Source organism: Anomalospiza imberbis, chromosome 5 (genome assembly GCF_031753505.1).
Source record: "Anomalospiza imberbis isolate Cuckoo-Finch-1a 21T00152 chromosome 5, ASM3175350v1, whole genome shotgun sequence".
Lineage (NCBI taxonomy): Eukaryota > Metazoa > Chordata > Aves > Passeriformes > Viduidae > Anomalospiza > Anomalospiza imberbis.
In genome coordinates, this window is record NC_089685.1 from 36,609,433 (window position 1) to 36,628,900 (window position 19,468).

General features: G+C 43.0%; 2 protein-coding genes across 3 annotated transcripts; one reads left to right on the top strand and one right to left on the bottom strand.

Moving 5' to 3' along the window:
• The first annotated feature begins 354 nt into the window (after nucleotides 1-354).
• LOC137474034 (glioma pathogenesis-related protein 1-like) lies at nucleotides 355-11,796 on the top strand. The gene is made up of 6 exons (XM_068190268.1): nucleotides 355-649; nucleotides 5,490-5,735; nucleotides 7,724-7,833; nucleotides 9,582-9,664; nucleotides 10,776-10,802; nucleotides 10,885-11,796. The coding sequence occupies exons 1-6, from the start codon at nucleotides 470-472 to the stop codon at nucleotides 11,034-11,036; spliced, it is 798 nt and encodes a 265-aa protein (XP_068046369.1). The 5' UTR covers nucleotides 355-469; the 3' UTR covers nucleotides 11,037-11,796.
• Nucleotides 11,797-13,614: 1,818 nt separating this feature from the next.
• Nucleotides 13,615-18,403, bottom strand: KRR1 (KRR1 small subunit processome component homolog). Of its 2 annotated transcripts, none has more exons than XM_068190265.1 (10): nucleotides 18,285-18,403; nucleotides 17,723-17,898; nucleotides 17,100-17,234; nucleotides 16,729-16,854; nucleotides 16,548-16,631; nucleotides 15,900-15,956; nucleotides 15,226-15,396; nucleotides 14,980-15,057; nucleotides 14,757-14,850; nucleotides 13,615-14,260 (listed from the first exon to the last, which is right to left on the bottom strand). In XM_068190265.1, exons 1-10 carry the CDS (start codon nucleotides 18,376-18,378, stop codon nucleotides 14,118-14,120), a joined length of 1,158 nt encoding a protein of 385 aa, XP_068046366.1. In that variant the 5' UTR covers nucleotides 18,379-18,403; the 3' UTR covers nucleotides 13,615-14,117. The 2 variants fall into 2 exon arrangements, with proteins under 2 accessions (XP_068046366.1, XP_068046365.1); XM_068190264.1 differs by having other exon boundaries at nucleotides 17,723-17,901.
• Between the last annotated feature and the right edge of the window lie 1,065 nt (nucleotides 18,404-19,468).

A 19,468-nucleotide genomic window follows, 5' to 3' on the forward strand; every position in this document is an offset into this window, starting at 1 on the left:
TATGCCTTGAGCAAGTGCTCGGCGACGGAACTGGTTGAAGAAAACTCCCCTGGTGCCTGTGAACAAACCGCAGAAATGAACCGACTGTCAGCGCCGGCCCTGCGGGGGCAGGACCGACACTGATGCTTTTGCCGGCGGCGTTCCATTGCGGTGAGTTGTACAGCGAGTGAGGAGCAGCACAAACAAGGCGGCGGGGTCTCCAACAGGACACTCGACTTACGGGGACTCGCCCCGTCCGACCCCGGAGCAGCCGCGGCCCGCGCCCCGCTACCCGCGCCCGCCGCGCAGCGCCCGCGGCGAGGCCCAGGCCCCGCCCAGCTGCCCTCAGCTAACGAGGGGCTCTATAAAGGCGAGCCAGGCACGGAGCCTGGCGGGTTTCAGCACCACCAGCTCGGGATATCTAGGGATGCCCCTAGATGCACTGTGGTGACTTTCTGCTTGCAGCATCTCTCTTCTTCTCCCTTTCTCAATGACAAGCAGATTTTCAACTTGTGTGCTGGCTTTACTACTCTTTTGTTACTTCTCTAATTCTTATGCTCCATCGACATTGCCTGATCCTCGGGATCCAAAGTTTATTCAGGAATGTGTGCAAACCCACAACACATTGCGGTCCAGAGTGGATCCACCAGCCAGCAACATGCTCTACATGGTAAGGCATTCTCCATGACTTATATACAAATCTGTAGCATTGCGATGCTGTTTATGATTCTCAAAGATTGCTTTTGTGATCAAATGCAAAAAATCAGAAAACAACCCCACAAAAACCCGGGGTCATAAGACTGACCGCTTTTCAAAGCAGAGAAGGCGGCTCTAATTATCAGCTGGCTTTATGCAATCAGATATGTGCAGTTTAGCTCTGACTGAAATTGCTCATTCGAAGCCGAAGATGCCAGCCCTCAGCCGAGTGTTGTTGTGGTGTTGTGTTTTGGTGTTGTGTTTGGTGGTGTGTTGTGTTTGTTGTGTTGTGTTGTGTTTGTTGTGTTGTATGAGAAGCCTCCTGGTTGCGAGGCACCACACGCAGCTCGGCAGCCGGAGGTGTGGGCTTTGTGCACATCTAAGCGCAACTTTCATGCTCGAGTCGGCGAGGGCAGATCTTGTTGCCAAAGAGCTCTGGAGAGCTTTCTCTGAGCGTTCTCTGCAAGGCTCTCACCAACTGAGCCAGCAGGGCAGCAGTTCCAAGGGGCTGGGCCTGCAAAAAGCACCAAGTTCATTTTCCATTTCTGGTTGTCGGACACTAAAAGATAAGTGCCCCATTTGGGAGGGGTAACTGCACACTAATAAAAGTTGAATTGCAAACATGACAGGAAACTTATTTAGTTTCTCTTCTAGATGAATCTTTTAGATCAGCTCTCCTCAGCTCTGCATCCTGATCTTCAGAACATGTTGCTTAGACTCTTTATTTTCTACATTGCTTTACTGGCCCTAAACAAACAAAATGTAGCTAGGATGTGTTAAAAGTGCAGTATTTGTGTTTTTAAATTGTGCTTAATTTTTTCTTTTGAAAAAGTAAAGAACTGAAATCTGAAAAAAAAAAGGCAGCATAAGAAAGAGACAAATAAATTGCATCAAAAACAGAAACTGAATCATGGCAGGTTTCTTTCAAAACGCTGCAAAACCCCTAGTCTTAAATATCACCTCTCCCAGGAACTATTTAATGTGGAGATAGCAGTGCAATACGTGATAAAATCTGTTACAAAAGTAAAAGCATTGGAATTGAAAACAGTATTTTGAGTGGCCCTTGGCACTTCCAAAAGGCAGAAAATAAGATGGTGCTTTTATTTCACAGGGAACTTCTTTTTTGCTGGAGGTAACTGTCCCCCTAGATAAGTAAAAATTAAGATTGAATGCAGGGCATTCCTATATTTTGGAAAAGTAGTTTTTAAAAGAAAAGGCAAAATGGAAACTCCTTTAATTGCAAGTAACAAAGCTCAACCATTGATATTTATAATACATGTATTATAAAATGAGAACGTTGATCTAAAATTTTTTTACCTGACAAATGTGAGCCCTTTTTCATCCACCAAAAGCACTCATTCTGTTCTAAGGCTCCTCAAAAACACCAGTCTCACCGGTTTCATGAGGGCTTCACAACAGTCTCCTTTGAATTAGTGCTGCCTTCCATCACTTTTCACATATTATGCATTAAATTTTTCCTCCTTAAGTCATCAAGCAACTTGTTAAAAAAAGGAAAACTGAGAAGCAGTTCAGGAGGGGAAAAAAAAGTAAGTATTGTTTCCTTAAACCACAGTGATATCTATATGCAAATCTCCCTGTTCTGTGCATTTTCTTTGCAAGCCATTTAGTCCAATCTTTCTGTTTAAGTGCAGTATTATAAGCAAATATGGAGTGTAACTGCAGTTAAACTAAAAATCATTGTGAACATTTCTGTACACTGCTTTTCATCTGTCAGCCAGATTAAGCATTCACACAAAATGGAAAGTATATTTAAACCTACTATGCAACTTTAAACTTAGTATTATTCATACCTTTATCAAACTTTAAACCTATTACTACTGTAGAATGAAGGAGAGGAGGTGCATGGACTCTTAAAAAGCAGAATGTGAAAGAAAAAGAGACTATGAAATATTAAGGTGCATCCCCTACTGTTGTACTCCTTTCATGATGATCATCTCAGAGCCTTGACAAGATATCAAATGAAGCTTCTGTCTTAACTGGCAGAGTTATCTTCCCGGACTGGAAGATAAGTTCTGTACGATGCCAGATTTTATCCATTGTCCTTAAATGTATCTAAGGAAATACCAACTTCTTACTTGAAATAAGACTCCCTGCTCCAAATTTAATACTTGATGTAATACAGAATATAATAATACTGAATATGAATATAATGAATAATATGAATATAATACTGAATGTGAATACTTGAGTTCCTATCTAAATTATTTATGTCCTAGTTTTGTGGGTGTATTTGGTTTGCATGAACCGGTTTTGGAAGTGGGGGGGTCATACAAAGGTGGCTTCTCTGAGAAGCTGCCAGAAGCTTCCTGCATGTCCCGCAGAGCCATTTCCCCACTGCTGGCCAAGGCCAAGTCCTTCAGCCACAGTGGTAGTGCCTCTAGGATAATTCATTCAAGAAGGGGGAAGGTTGTGCACAGGCAATTACAGCCAGAGAAGATTAAGAACATATGAAAGGAACAACTCTGCAGACACCAAGGTCAGGGCAGAAAGAGTAGGAGGAAGTGCTCCAGGCACTGGAGCAGAGGTTTCCCTGCAGCCCATGGTGCAGCCCATGGTAAGGCAGGATGTGACCCTCCAGTCCATGGAGGAACAGAGAGGCCTGTGGAGGACCCCAGCCTGTGGAGGACCCCACACTGGAGCAGGTGGATGCCTGAAAGGGGCTTTGACCCTGTGGGAAACTGTGCTGGAGCAGGGTCCTGGCAGGAGCTGTGGCCCCATGGAGAGAGAAGCCCGCACTGAGCAGGTCTGCTGGCAGAACTGGTGACCCCAGGGAGGACCCGCTCTGGAGCAGTGTGTTCCTGAAGGACTGCACCCTGTGAAAGGGACCATGCTGGAGCAGTTTGGGAAGAGCTATACCCCATGAGAAGGAAGAGAAGTTTGTGGAGAACTGTCTCTTGTTGGAGGGACCCCCACACGGGAGCAGGACAAGAGTGTAAGAAGTCCTCCCCATGAGGAGGAGGGAGCAGGAGAGATAGTGTTTGATGAACAGAGCATAACCCCCAGTTCACGTTCCCTTGTGCTGCTGGGGGGAAGGAGGAGGTGGAAAATCAGGACTGAAGTTATGTCCTGGAAGAAAGGAGAGATGGGAGGAAGGTGTTTAAAATTGTAATAAATACAATTAATTTCCATAAGCTGAATCTGTTTTGCCCATGACAGTAATTGATTAATGATCTCTCCCTGTCTTATCTCAATCCAGGAGCTTTTGGTTGCATTTTCTGTCCCCTCCCCAGCTGAGGAGGGCAGTGATAGAGTGGCTTTGGTGGGGACCTGGCCAGTGTCCACACCACCACATTGGGAAAATACACCCTCCACAAACATTAGGCAAAGGAAGAAATGGATGACATAGGTTAAAAAATATTTTTAAATCTCTGTAGATACATTTTGGCGTGATCTTGTGATTTTTAATTACTAATTAGTAGCGTAAACAATACATATTGTTTCAGACTTAGCTATGGTACAAAAAAGATACTTTGATAAAACATAGACATAAAATCTAACAACCTACCTCTGTTAGATTCTACCAAAAAAATCTATAAAAAGGTAGATTGTAAAATACACCTTTTCCTTCATAGTTTCTGATCCATTCAAAACAATTTCCTTAGCGTTTCCATCATTTGCCGAAGCAACTAAGCTATCTTAATTAATTCAGAAGAGGACAAATAGAAAGTTTATTTAAAAAAAAAAACTTCAGTACAAAATAGTTCAGTGCTGGACAACTTCATTTACATAACACAAAGTATAACTAGGACTACAAGCATACATTTGTGGTACTGTATCTACCAGGGGGTACAATGCTGTAATCGCTCAATCAAGGTGTGTGCACAAGAAAACCCAGCAAGAGCAGACACCACCTCCAGTGCAAACAAAAGACATTTACATGACTCAGGTGTTTAAATAACCTCATTCTGTAAAATTGAATAGCAAGTGAATGAGTCATTCCACAAATATGAATTCAGCACTCAGGTTTCAAGCCACCAAACACAATGATGCTCACCAAAGGGTTGAGTTTAAACTGTCCCCAGAATCCCCGTGTGGTTGTGAACTGACCTGCAAGCTATGGCCTTAAGCGATTATAAGGCTACACAAGACTTTTGCATTACTGATGTGGTAAGCATAACCCTCATTTTCCAGATTCCATGTAAATTCAGTTTAATTTACATTAATGTTCTGTCATGGCCATCACAGCTTTGAAATGCTCATTGTCACCAGAGGACACAAGGAAAAATGACGCACCACAGCTATGGTCACAATGAAGAGATTAATTTATTTCCTCTGACTCCTATCATTTATAGTTCTCAAAAGGTGCCAGTGGATTGGAAGGTGAACGTGCCACCTCTTCAATGACACTGGACAAACTACCAGTCCATCAAATTTCTCCGCCTCTATGAAGGAATGCAAAACAACAAGTTATTTACAGAAAGTTGTGTGAGAAAGTTCTCTACAAGAATGTAAACTCAGAAGGCTTTAGAAAAATTAAAAAAATCAGGGCAACAGCTCATTGTGCCACAAAACACTGTAATTGACTGATATACAGCTCTTGGTGTCCAACAAGCCAGTCAGCCCAGATCATATACCACCCCAAAAAATTTCCTCAAGCTTAATCAGCAATTTAAGTTCAAATCAGAAATAAACCTGCAGACTGATCTACCATGTAGCTCTGTAAGTCTTCACAGAAGTAAAAAATTAATGACCCAAAAGCATCTACACTATTGAGATACAGTTTTTCCTGAGAGCTGCTCTGAATTACTGCACTGCCAATATAAAAGTGATTTTTAATTGTCTTTATTTTGCAGAGTTGGGATCCAGATTTGGCAAAAACTGCAAAAGCTTGGGCAAGTAAATGCTTATTTAAACATAATATACACCTCAAAGAGCGAGGGAAAGTTCACCCCAGATTTGCTTCTGCTGGAGAAAACATCTGGACTGGCTCACTTTCTGTCTTTACTGTGAAAGCAGCCCTTGCCTCTTGGTACCACGAGATGGAATCCTACAATTATGGCACCAATAGGTGCAGTAAAGTATGTGGCCACTATACGCAGGTAGGCATTGCATTTCTCCATCTAAACCATGAACTAACTTTGCCATTTTGATACAAAACCTCTACATTTCTGTTGAAGATTCAGTGAATCTTTCCAAGGTCTGTAGTCTTACTATATGTCTGTGTGCACAAGATGTTCTTATGTTCCAAATTATGGGAGGAAAAGAGTCATTGTGTTACTTTAAATGTGGCAGTTTGTGGGTTTTTTGGGAAGAAAACACTGCAGCTATTAAGCAGTCAGATTAGCCAAGCAATGGCCAAAAAACAGGCAACAGCAGTGGCTGTGGGCTGCAATGCATGAGTGGAATGAGGTCCCAGCTCTGTCAGGTAGACTTCAAATGCCAAGGGCTGGAGAAGTACCATCATGAAAAGAGATATCTGCAGTTCTGCAAACATCATATATGCCCTTTGTCCAACTGCTATTCCCAAAGGAAGCAGGCAAAGGGAGGAAAAGGACTGCAGCTGCCATGCAACCCTGCAGTCACTACCCACAGCTATAGGAAAGCAGGACAGCTTGCAACAGCAACTCTATGGTTAAATTTTGACCTGAGGCTATTTAGTATTTTTTTCAGAGATACACATGTGCATTTAGGACTCGAGTGGATGAGGTAAAGCTGGTGGGCTTTCTGAACTTGTGTGCAGAGAAGACACTTGGATGCAACAGCTGTGAGAGGTGACTGTGCTACTCTTTGAGCTTGCTCTCAAGAACATTGCACCTGGAAATTGCACAAAAACACAACTTACCTGGCACTAAAGCACAGTGCTGTTGACCATGGTGTTTGTAGAGAAGTGGCCCATGCAGTTTCTTGGGGGTAGAATAAAAAAATAAGATTATTATCACTTGGAGTTAGCAATTATAGTGATTGTAACTAGAAGATGTATATCTGACATTCTCAGGATGTATCCTTGGGTCTTTACTGTTAGGGAACTCGTCATTCATCTTCTCCTCAGCTGTGGAGAAGAGAATTTTCCCTGGGCACAGTTACCACAAATCACTGGTCAGTGGCCTCCTGGGATAGGGAAGGTCCTTTTATTCAGTCCTTCACAGTCCTCAGGAATGAAGTTATCTACAGCTGGTGCCAGGAGCAACCTCTGCTCTGCCACTGCATTGAGAAGACCCTCAGGAGTCTGAGGATCATCCCATCTTCCTAGAGCTGGTACCAAACAGGCATAAGCAGAAAGAGCCAGATTTCCCCTTTAAGTCAGTGGAAGCACAAATGTATTTATGTTCTAAGTGGCTAGGATCCTTCCATATTGCTCATGTAGTCAGTCATTGCTGCTGTTTTATTACCCTCAAGTGCTGCTGTGCTCTTGTCTCCCCTCTGCTGCTGTCATGGGACTTACTTTTTCAGGACTGCAGCATTTGGCTGCACTCTGATAGGATGCTGGCTCCCACAGAAAATCTTCTGGTAGAGAGAGGATCAGTAAGTGAAGTAATGGCCTTGTCCTTAGATTATCTTAGTCATGGCCATGATGTTAAAAGGCAGGACTGCAGCCCAGATACAATCCTCCAATCCTCCTCCCAAGGCACCAGTGCCTTCTGGCAATTTGCTTTATGTCCTCACAGAATTTGGTAAACAGGCAGCCAGCTTTCATAAGAGCTGCAGCAGATCATGCAGCCTTTTCTGCTCTGGTGTGAACTCAGCTCCCACAGCAGGAAAGACAGAATGCTAATAGATTAGGTTGAAACAAAGGAGATGAACTTCACCTTTCTCCTTTGCAAGAAAGGAAAACAACTTGTTACAGTCAGTTGTGTCTTCTTTCTGCATAGTTTTAACAAATAAGTGGTGAATTGGGTAAAATAATCAGTCTTTTGTCAGAACAAATGATGATTTTGAGATCCATTATTGTTGCTTTTCCCTGTGAAGCCTACCAAAGGAGTCCTCCTCATCCCATTTGTATATGATAAAACAGGGGAGAGCAGATCTCCTAACTCTTCAGGTGCTGAATCAAAGCCTTTGTCACCAGTGTATCCATCTGTCTTTGCAGGTAGTTTGGGCTACAAGCTACAAGGTTGGTTGTGCTGTCCACTTCTGTCCCACAGTGAAATACATCTCCATACGCAACGCAGCACACTTCGTCTGCAACTATGGGCCACCGTAAGGTTTTTTGTTATGGATATTTCACAGGGTTTGGGTCCTACCCCTTCCTTTCCACAGTATGCAAATTTATTAGATCAGTCCATTTAGTCCTGTTTTTTGTGGGAGGAAATAATCTCCAAAATAGAGAAGAGGTACACCTTTGTCCAACCAGCTTTTTTTATTTGCTAGATGAGGGCTATATATTGGAGAGAAAAAGCAGTGGGACTTGAAGAAAGGATTAAATAGAAGTTGTTGACATAAAAATACTGAAGTGATCATCTGAAAGTTAATCCCTTGCTCCTAAATGCCAAGATGGCCCCAGACAGTTGCCAGGGTGCAAACCCAAAGTCTGAAGATATTCCCACATGTGCCTGAGGAATTAAGCCCCTAAGTCAATGGCTTGGATAAACATTGAAGTGTGCAGTGCTGGCAGTCTGCAGTCTTAGCAGCTGAGGGCTGCTTAGGAGGCTGGGGCTGCTCAAGACAAAATTTAATCCAGACATCCTTCATGCGCATAGTCAGTAGGATATTCAGCTAGGATGGATGTATTACTCTCTTCTCCAGCTAATTAATACCACCTCGGTATAAATGTAGCTTTAAAAGCTTTACATGCATACCATGTTGAGCCAAAGCCAAGCAGCCCTTGAACTCAAGCAAGTTTGGCATTCCTTTTGCCCGTGCCTCGTCCTTGGAAGGATATGTACCTGTGACTAGATACCTTGAAATGACACAGCTGCTGCTTTCCCCAGAAGCCCCACACCCAAATGTGCAGAGGGCCAAAATCCCACTGGATTTCTTGCCCTGTGTTGGCATGGGGAAGAGGAGTGGTCCCTTCACCAGCACCCAGCAAAGCAGGCAGAGGGCTCTCTGGAGAGGCAAAGCACTCTAGAGAGGGCTTTAAAGCTGGGCCCTTCCCTGCTGGGTGAGGACACCACAAATGGTCAGTTGCAAGCTAACAAGTGAAGTAATGTCAAATCCAGCTATTGATTTTGAGAAGCAGCAGCTTCATTGCTTTGTTTCAGCTCTGCCAAGGGCCCAGGCAAGATGCATACACAGTTTCCTCAAGTGAATGTACTCTTCAGCTTAGACCAAGTAATGAAAGTCTTGCCTTGCTGAAAGTAATGAGGTTTTACCATGAAGTTTCATCTTACTGCTGAGAATTCATGCTTACAAAATCCCTCTCTGTGTTCATGGGCAGTTTGAGGCATGTCGTAAGTCTTGCTTTGGCCGTGCTTTGAGCAAAGCGCTGAGGCTGTTTGGTGCAGTATCAGCCTGGGCAGAGGTAGTTGGTCCCACTCACACCACTGGCAGAGGGAGGGAGCAGGAGAGAGACCTACATCACTCCTAAAATATTAAACAACAAATGGATGAAATCACCACCTATGATTCTCCAACACCAGAGCATTCCTCTTCAAGGCTGAATACACACATACATACACAGTAACTGAACATGCTTTTGCTTCCATAGCCAGAGCCAGCTATGAGATTCCAGAGTCTCCACGCACACAAATTACACAACTCTGAGACTGTTTTAATTCACAGGTTTGCAATACTGCTGTCTCCAAGTTCCTAAACAGTGTGTCCCACTACACCTAATCTCTTCTGTTTCACTGCATGTCTTGGGCACAGGGCAGTCAGATGGGACTCGAAAAAAAACATCATTCTATCAACACAAGTGAAGCAGAACTCAGGTTAAAACCTAATCATCAGTAGGTATTAACATCTTCCCAAGGGCTGTTTGAGAGCAGTGGTATTTTCCTTCACAGTGGGAATTACCCAGTGCGCCCGTACAAGACGGGAGGAGCGTGCAGTGAGTGCGGTGGTGAGCAGTGTACCATGCAGCTGTGTCGTAAGTAGAAGACAACCAGACATCCTCCCCAGGCACATGTAGAAAGGGAAAGAGCACACAAAAGATAGTGGCAGGAGGCAGGCACATTACTCTCCTATTCCTAAATATAGGCTGAAAAACTGCAGTCAGAAGCCAAGTGGGTAGTGATGCACAAAGAGAGGAGATGAGGGCAGAAGGAGCCTGTTTTCTACCCTGGGGAGTGATGGAATGGGGTCTACTCTTCAGGTGCTGGAGACTGTGTTACAGGAGATATGGTGGCTGCTGTTTAAGGCGTTGAAGAAACAGAAAGCAGAGAATGGGATGCCTGTCCTGGGGACTCCATGTTATCCACACCTGATGTGTGAGCTGTGGCTTGAGCTGGTGCAGGTCCAAGCAAGCTTTGCCCCTGCCATGCCACTACAAATGGGGAGAGCAGCCATGGCACTGGCAAAGCTGCTCACTCCAATGACCATCAGTCAGGCCATCTGGTTTCCCCTAAGCACTGGGAGAGAACAAGGCTGACATGCAAGAGCATTCATGGAGATGCAGTGCTCACCTCAAGTCTGACAGCCTTCCTGATATGCTTGTACTTGGCTTTGTAATGGCTGCATGGAGTCAGGAGGGAAGGAGACCTGAAATTTCCATAAAGACAAGGCACTGTGCTGTGGCCATTGGCCTGCAGGGAGCTGAGGGTATGGTCACGCTTTTCCCCAGCACTTGACCATTGGTGAACTAAAAGGAGTGGGAAGATGCCGTTAAAACCCCAGTACCTAAGGAATTTAAGGGAGTCCTGGATTCACAGAGCTGTTTAATGTTAATTGCAGGCTCTCAAAGCAAAGGGCAAAAACCTGGAAGCCTGGAATCTTGGGAAGCCCACCAAGGGGGTAGTCCTCTCTACACCAGCCATTGGCAGTAGAAGTCAAAAAAGTATGATAAACCACACCTCAGCAGAATCCTGAGAGTCACTGCAGGGCTCTCCCAGAGTCAGTGGGTCTTGGCTTTTTCCCGAGAAGAAACACATCAGCTGTATTTATAAACCCATTGTGATACTCACATTTCATTCCCTTTTGGTTAGAGTAAAATTGTTTCTAAATTATAAGTGTGCTTATGTTTACCTCTTTTTGCTCTCCAGAAAATGCAGAGCGTGACAAAGTCATTGGTAAGTACCACTGGAATTACTGCTTTTTTTGTTGCCCTTGTTGCAGTTATACTTGAAAACAAGTGAATTGTTTTGTTTACAGAGGATTCCAAGTGGCATCCAGAGTGGGACAGGCCTGCATGTGATGAGTTCTGCATCTCCGTTATTGCTTTGAGATCACTTCTTCTTATACTGACATTTGTGGCCTCCTGGCTCTTACCAAAATACTGGTCTCTAGTACCTGCCAGTGGGTAACACACATGTAGAAGACCATAAGACCACTTGGCTCAACTCATCTGTTCCATTCACATAAGTTACAGGCAGCACAAACTTTGGTAGAGACATTGTTTGCAGCCACAGGTGATTTAGAAGTATAGAAATAACATCTTCATTGCAGGTCGTAGTTACAAGCACTGATAAGCAGCTTTCTCATTGCTCAGAACCAGTTAAAAGTTAAAATAGATTTAGACCTTAAAATTGCTTTAAAAGTTAAAAAGTTAAAATATTTTTAAAGTAGAGCAGTGTGCCTGGAATCTGGTGAGTAGAGGAGCACACTGTCCAGGCAGCACACTAAGGTGCAGTCAGCTGCCCAACACACTTTAGGAACGGCTGGAGTGTCCAGCCCAGCAGCCAGGCCCCAGCCCACAGCCAAGGCACAGGCAGAGCATGCCTGTCTCATTCCTATTGCACTCTTACCTTGGGCACTCCTACAGCAAGATGCAGAGTGGCCTGTATAATTTAAATTCTTTTAAGGAATTTTTGGATCCCTGTGAGCTCTAGCATTTGCATCCTGGGGCAGCCAGCACACTTCCCAGTCTCACAGAGCACTTGTCATTGGTATTTTGCTTAGAATTTGCTTTTAAACTCATGGCACCTGTGCCTAAACAGTTTCACCTGTGTTTACATGGTTATATATCACTGCAATCTTTCCTGTTGTGGGTTTTTTTTTTTTTTTTTTTTTTTTTGAGCATGGGGGTTTTACTGTTGTCTCAAAGAATAAATCATTATTTCCTGCTTCCTGTGTATGGTAATCATGAATTTGAAACATCCCCTAAAGCTTAACTGCTGGAGCACAAAATAACCCCATATTCAGCTCCAACTTGCACAACACTAGAAACAATACTGGGAAAGATACAACTCCAAATAAGATCACACTATGCCCATAGTTACAAGTTTGGTTCAACAGCTGCCAAAGAACAAGTCTGGAACCTGCACATCTGGAGCAGGCAGAAGGCTCGGGGACAGCTGCCATGTTCAGCTCAGTATGTCCTCTACCAACCAGTCACTTAGCTCAAGCAGAGTCTGGAAGCAGTAGAGCAGCACAAACTCGCAGCTGGACCACAGCAATCCCTGTCTATACTTTTAGAAGATTCTGCACTCTGTACCTCTGCACACACTGCTGTAGAGGAAGCTGGGAAGTTCCCCTCATCCCTCAATTTCTGCAGTACTGTCACCACAATCACCACAATGCCTGTCAGTGTTTCTGCGTGCCCACTCCTGACCCTGACTCCTGATCTTACTACTGGCATGGATTTTAACTGAAAACACTGGAACTGGGGCCCAACATTTCTCACATTACACTTCCAGATAGTTATCTGCTAGTACTGCTTATACTAGAATAATTTAAATATTGTAGCATTCCTTGAATAAATAATTTTTCAAAATGCAAATATGTCTGGGGACAAAATCACAAATTTCATGCTTGATATATCTTTATATATATACATTTTAGTTTGGTGACTGCTGGAGCCTCCATAGCCAAGACAGTACACACACAGACACTCTTGTCTGAAACCCAAGCCTCAAGTTTCATGTACTGCAAAGTCCCATCTAAAAATCAGCTGGCACGTGGGCAGCAGCAGTTAATGTGTGCAGACACTCTCCTGCACAGGGCTCCACAGCAGACCATCCAGCACGGTCTCTGCCCCCCATGGTGGGTAGTAGCCTACTACTGGAAAGGAACGCAGGGAAGGGAACCAGATACACTGCTGTGTCCCAGAAGCTTAAAATGAGCTCAGCAGTTCTCTCCTGCTTAGTTTAATTAATGCACAGTCTCCAGGAGAAGAAACAAAAGCAATGCAGAGACCTAAAAGTTCAAAATGTTGACAGTTTAATCTAACTAGATACTTCAGGAGCTCTTAGGAAAACCTAAGACCTCCCCTTAAAAACCTGTGGGCATAGGGGGATTAAATACCCAAACTTTACAATGTGGCATCTTTCAAACAAAAAGGATGTGTTTTCACCTACTAGTTTCAAATAAAAGGTCACTAACTTAAAAGGCATTGAGCTGCATCCTTTTAGGAGAACCATTTGCACTGCATGTGCAGTGATCAAAATTCCAAACCCCAGCAAAAGCACTCAGAATCATGACATTAGTGTGGCTCTATCTCCCCCTCAATACATTTGTTTCTCTAATCTCAGATGTATGAAATAAGCAATAGCTGCTCTGCTGGTGCACTTTATTTCATCACATTTCACAGTTTCAGGAAATTGAAAAACCTCTAAACTTCCTTTAAAACAGGGCAAGTGCCAAGAAAAAAAAATAGGAACACAATTTAAGACATTCTTGCAAGAAGGAACTAAACTAAGAATATATTTAAAGGTAAATAACACAACTTTTTGCTTTCCCTGCAGCACAATCCCCATGCAAAGACACTTACTTTGTACCATATTCTGTGTAAAAACCCATCAGGATAATGCTAATAAATGTCAGTTAATCAGTGGTATGCAATAAAGATTATGGTTTGTCTTAATTTTCATATGAAACTACGAGTTTGTTTCCTGGACAACACAATGGAGGTTGTGCAGTAAATTAACTAAGGATTTAAGAACATTGTATTAAAATAGTTTATTAACAGCGAGACAAGACACACAAAAAAATATTAGCTTTTACAAAAATAAAAGCATTATATAGTAATTAATCTTGCCTGTTTAGCAAAAGTTATCACCACAGCTTGAGGCTGCATATTGTCTGCTAGTCTTTTACAGAATTACCTTGAGCTTTCACCTTCACAGTTATCTGGCCCAAGTGTTTAACCTCCCCATCAAACTCCTCAATGTTTCTACTGTGAAACCTTCCCTTTAGACAGATGGACATTATCCAAATACATTCTCTTATTATATCAAACAACAAAGTAGCACAAATTTTCTTCACCAGCCTCACCAAGCCTGTACAGCTATTGTAGGTCCACTAATTAAACTGTACTTAGGAAAAGAGAATGATCATTTACTTAGTCTTTTCTTGTCCACATTATATTGACAGCAAAAAATCTCCCATCTTCAGAGTGTAAAAATATTCATTATCAGAGTTGACAAGTAAACATCTTGGGTGGTGAATTACTTCTTTTTCTTTTTTTTCTTTTCATCTGCTGCCATTTTTAACTTTACTTCTTCCTCAGGGAGTGCTCCTAATTTCTTCTTCTTTGCATTCTTTACCTTTTCTTTAATCGCTTCAATATCAATCTTTTTCTCAGTGGAGGCTACACAATAAGAAATACAAAGATTGTTGTTTCGCCAGTGCATTAAAAAAAAATAAAACATTTGAGAACATAAGCTCTTACTCTACACATAATGTGGTTTTACTTTAACCTTTAGAAAAGGTTAAAACTATTAGAAAAGGTTAGAATTATTTACCCTGTCTTGTACCAAAACTGTGATGTAAGTTTTTCAAGTACGTATCGCTTTCTGTTTACTTGAATGTAAAAGTCATGGCAGCTTCACTGTAAAACTGCAAGGTAAAAACTGATGAAGCTAGAACAACCAATTGAGATTGGCTCTTCAATGGAGAATTGCTATTTTATAGGTATAGAATTATTGGCTAGATGATCTTTCTACTGTCCCTGGCAAACTCTGGGCATGGATCTTACCACCAGGATTTTTTCTCAATGACCTTTCTTTTTCTTAGGCTGTATTTGCAAAATCATTCAGCCTGGAAATAGACAACAGAAGATTTTACAACAGGAAAAAAAAGGTTACCTTTCTTTGTTTTCACAGCTGGCTTTTCCTTTGGTGGGATAAAAGCTTTATTTCTTTCTTCTTGTCTTCTCTTGACTGCATCAGCTTGCTTTGCCTGAAGTTACCAATAAAAAGATCAAGCAGGAATAGAGCAGGGCAAAAAAGGACAAAAAAAAAAAAAAATCAGATTCCAAGTCAGCAATCAAATGCTTTTTAACTGGACCCTGGATTAGTACAACTTTACCTTTATCTCTTCCATTTGCTTGCGTTTCTTCTGTCTTTCTTTCAAGAAGTACTCGCCACTTGCCAATTCTTTATCAATCTGTGGAAGACAAGTAGCAAGAAGCCTTAGTTAATTATGCATTATAAGCCAGACGTGTAACATCAGGGAATCAGAACATGACAGAAAAAGCTTCCCCATCTCTTTTTACAACGAACAGAATTTCAGGTGTGCTATATTCCTGCATAACCAAATCAAGTTTCAGCTGACCTGGCTTTCTGGCTGTGGAGGTGGGAATGGTGTGTACTCCTTCTTAGTATTTTTCTTCTTGGGCTCCTTGCGTTTTTTCAAGTTCTTCCGCTTGAATTTAGGCAAAAATCTTTCCCAACTTTGTGTCCTCAGTTCAGGATCTTTTGCTAATTCCCTTTTGATCATCAAAGTCTTCAGTGGTTTCAGAACGTCACAAAGAAGTTATTAAGAGAAACAGTATTACAGCAGAAGCCAAGAGATCCAAAACAGAAGTTTACTAGACTTTCTTAGAGGGAATATGCTACATTTGCTACATTCAAACCTTCCACATCTCACTTCAATAAGAGCAGAGGGGCTTAATTATGAACAGCAGAACTAAAAAGATGTCTCAAAACAGGAACAGAATGCACTGGAGAAGGTGCTTCAGTTTAAATGAGCAAGTATCAAGCCAAGAATCAAAGGAGAAAGTTTATACAAACTTCTCCTTTGATTTTGCAGATACTGCCATAATGGTGTTATGGCAATGTATCCTAGTAAAATGAAGGATATCAAAGTCACCGGTTTTTATAAAGTACACATGACAGATATCCTCAAAATAGATTACCACACAGAAACATGTAAGTTTTTAACATACAACCCTCTGGGAAGAATTAGCATTTTCTTGTAAACAAAGATGCACAGTGGACCACGCTAACCTTGATGTTATATATGGGATGTATATTCTTCATTGTATCCAGAACAACTTTTCTAACCTGTATTAAATACAAAAGAAGAACAGAAAGCTCATCAAGTATTTCATATGCTAATCACTTTAAATATCAGCTATAAATTATTGTGCTTCCTCTCCCTGCCTCTGCCTCCCTGAAGTAATAAGATTTAAAATTACAGAAACATTAAGGTTGGAGAAGCTCTCCAAGATCACTGATTCCAGCCTTTCAAAAGCTAAAGCACAGGGTTAACCAGAAGGAACAGCAGTTCAAAAATGCCAATACTATTGTCATGCTTCTTATAGACTCCAGGAGGCCCCACAAACATTATTTTCATGTTACCATGGATCTTACGGTGTCATGAGGAACTTGCTTTTGACAAGCATTCTTCTCCCACACAGTTATTAAAATACATACAGATGCTTATTCTTCCAAAACAGATGATCTTGGAGTTTAAACAAAATTCAGCATCTAAGATCATAATACTATGGGCATTCATATAAATGCAGCTTACTAACACACAGCTGAAAAGTCAGTGAGATACTGCTGAGGTTGACAGATTTTCTGTATCGCCCACCCTCAAGCTGGGCACAGAAATTTGTTTGCTACATAAATGGCTCATCTACCTCATCTTACCTCTTTTAGCCCACTAAAGGGTCCAAGAGCTGAAACAGTGTTGCCTTGCACCATAATATAACAGTTTGTTAACAGTTCCAAGGCCTACACCAAAAAAAAAGAAAATAAATTAGTATAATATGAAGACCTGACACAAATTTGGGTCTCAATATTGTGTGGTTACTACACCTATAGGAAATACCTTCAGAGTAGATCCTTTTGGCCCAAGAAGCCGTGCTCTTCTTTTTATAAAAGTCTCTCTCTTCCTCACCAGAGAGCCTATCTTAATGATGTCACAAGCAACATCATCCTGAAGGATACGAACTGCCTAAAGAGATGCAGACAATGTCATCTGAATTCAAATGTATTAATCATAAGAGTCAAGAGAATACTTCAGTTTATTATTCTCCCTTTGCTTTCAGATATATTTACTTTTAATATATGTTTTATTTTACTTGACTCACTTGAAATTCCCACATTTTTTAAATGTAGTATTTTATAAGTATTATAATAGAATTTAAGACAAAATACAAGCATCAGGAGGGATAAAAACTTTCAGGATCTATTACAGACCTGCTCAAATGGAACGCTTCTTGCCAGAAGTTTTATTAAGTCTCTAGCCCTAATGATTGCATATGGATCAAAAGTCTTCTTAGTGGTAGTGACAGTCATGCTTCCCTCAATTAAATCCAGCGCTGCGTTCACATACTGCAATATTTGAAAAGAAACACCAGTTCAACATCACAATTCAGCTTTGACAGTAAGCAGTTGACTAACAGAATGTAGATCTATTTTCCAAAATTTCTAAAGTGACTTTTAGTTTAAGAAAATTCACACCCACAGAGTGTCACAAGGCCCCAAGCATCACCTCTCTCGTCTTCCTGATTTCAAGCATAATAAAGCTGTCAGTGCCTGGATGATGAGATATTTGCTGCTGCAAATACTCTGTTGATAGCATTTTGTAAAGAACTGCAAGTCTGGCTACACAGTTCTTCACCGATTTTGATGACAAAAAATGACACTGCTAATTCAAAATGCAAGCAAATTCAAAATGCAAGCAAATTCAAAATGCAAGCACAGTAGAAATTTACAAACACGGTATGAGAAAAGCAACTTGCACTATTTTTATTAGCTTAAGTAAAACCTGAATGTCCCAAAAGGTGAAGTGCAGTATCACAACGATTAAGAGTTCATACATGTTCACCCAAGGCTTTCTGGACAAGTGGCCAGCATTCTTTCAAGTATGCTTCTCTATACTTTGGGAACAATGTTGCAAAACTGCTTTCTTCCAGCAGCCCTTTGGGATTATCCTCTCTTGTAAAGGCTGGCTCTTTCCATCCATCTGGCACAGTGAGGAGTTCAGATTCATCAACTGCTATTAAAAAGAAAAAAAAAAGCTATTGTTATAAGAAGATTAACTTGATATACTGTTAAGTGCGGTTTGCATCTCTTCTGATCTTAGAAAAATTACTACTTTAAAGTCTTTACATTAAAAAAACAAAAGGAAGAAATCCGCAGCCGAGATATGCGCTGTTGATCTGGCATATACAAGACGATTATTCCAGTACATTACACAGGAACAGGCACAGACTGAGGCGAGGAAGCCGAGTACCTCGACGGCGTGCGCACCACAACACGGCACCGCCGCTGCCGGCCCCAAGCACCCATAAGCCGCCTGTACTCTCTGCAGCGCCCCACGGAGGCCCCCTCAGCCCGCGGCCCTCCCGGCCAGCCGCCAGTCCCGCATCCCGCCCTCACCCGGCGCCGCTTTCTTCTTGCTCTTGTTCTTCTGCTTTTCTCTGCGCTTCGGGCCCGGCCCGGGCCCAGCCTCCTCCTCGGGCACGGCCGCCATGTCCGCGCGCGCCGGAAGGGGCGGGGCCGGGGCTGCGGCCGGGAGGCGCGGAGCTTCCCCCGCGCTTTGTGTGGGACAGCGCGGGCGGGGCCTGCGCCCCGGGGCGCGTACGGGAGCCGCCGGCGTCCTTCGGTGCTCGTAACTAGAGAAAAGGGGCTCCTGGTGAGACCTGCTTTTTCAGCTGAATAGCTTACTGTTCAGTTGATGAATCTGGATAGTAAATAAGTAGTTTAAGGTTTTCTGGGGGATGCTCTGCATCCTCCTCCAGGCCCTTTCCTGTACCTGTAACTGAACATTTCCTTCCATGAAAAAGCAAGAATGCGCTTCCTCCGCTGTCTTTTATGGAGACCATGAAAAGCCAATGGAGTGAAAAACTGCAGGAGATCTTTAAGAGCAAAAACACTCCGAGGCAGGACAGTGGTGTCTTTGGCAGGGGTTCACCGCATCTGTTCATAAAAACCGGCACTGTACGATATTTAATTACCTACATTATGAGAAAGAGATTTCTATCACCTGATCTATACCTGAGTAAAATACTAGTTTAAAAATCAGTTTTGTCCCTCCTAAAACCTTCGGCCTTCCTTCCTGTTTTTCCTCGCCTGCTCCATCTGCCAGCCCTTTGCGCACCCCCATCTCCCACAACAAACAGGACTTCGCGGGTCCTTTCTGGCTGCGAGCTTGACATCGAGTTGATGCACGCTTTTAGCCATTCATGTTAATTTCTGTCTGTCAGCATCCTTCGAGCAGGGGGCGGGAGCGGTTCCCAAAGAAGGGAAAGAAGCTGAAAGGGGAACCCGCGAGGCCCAGGGCAGAAGGTGCCGGCGGTGCTTTGGGGAGGCAGGTTATCCACCCCCGGTCTCGCTAGATGGCACTGGCCGCCTCGCTGAGCGGAGCGCCCCGAACGGAGCTGCCGCCCTCCCTGTGGCTCCCGCGGGAGGGACAGGACCGGGAGGGAGGGAGGGAGGGAGGGATGGAGGCGGTGGGGAATGTGCTCCCCCTCCGCCCACGCAGCACCCCCCCCCCCCCCCCCCGCCCGGCAGCGGGCTTTGGATGCCGAATGCCATTGACATTGAAAGGTTCCCTGCCCCTG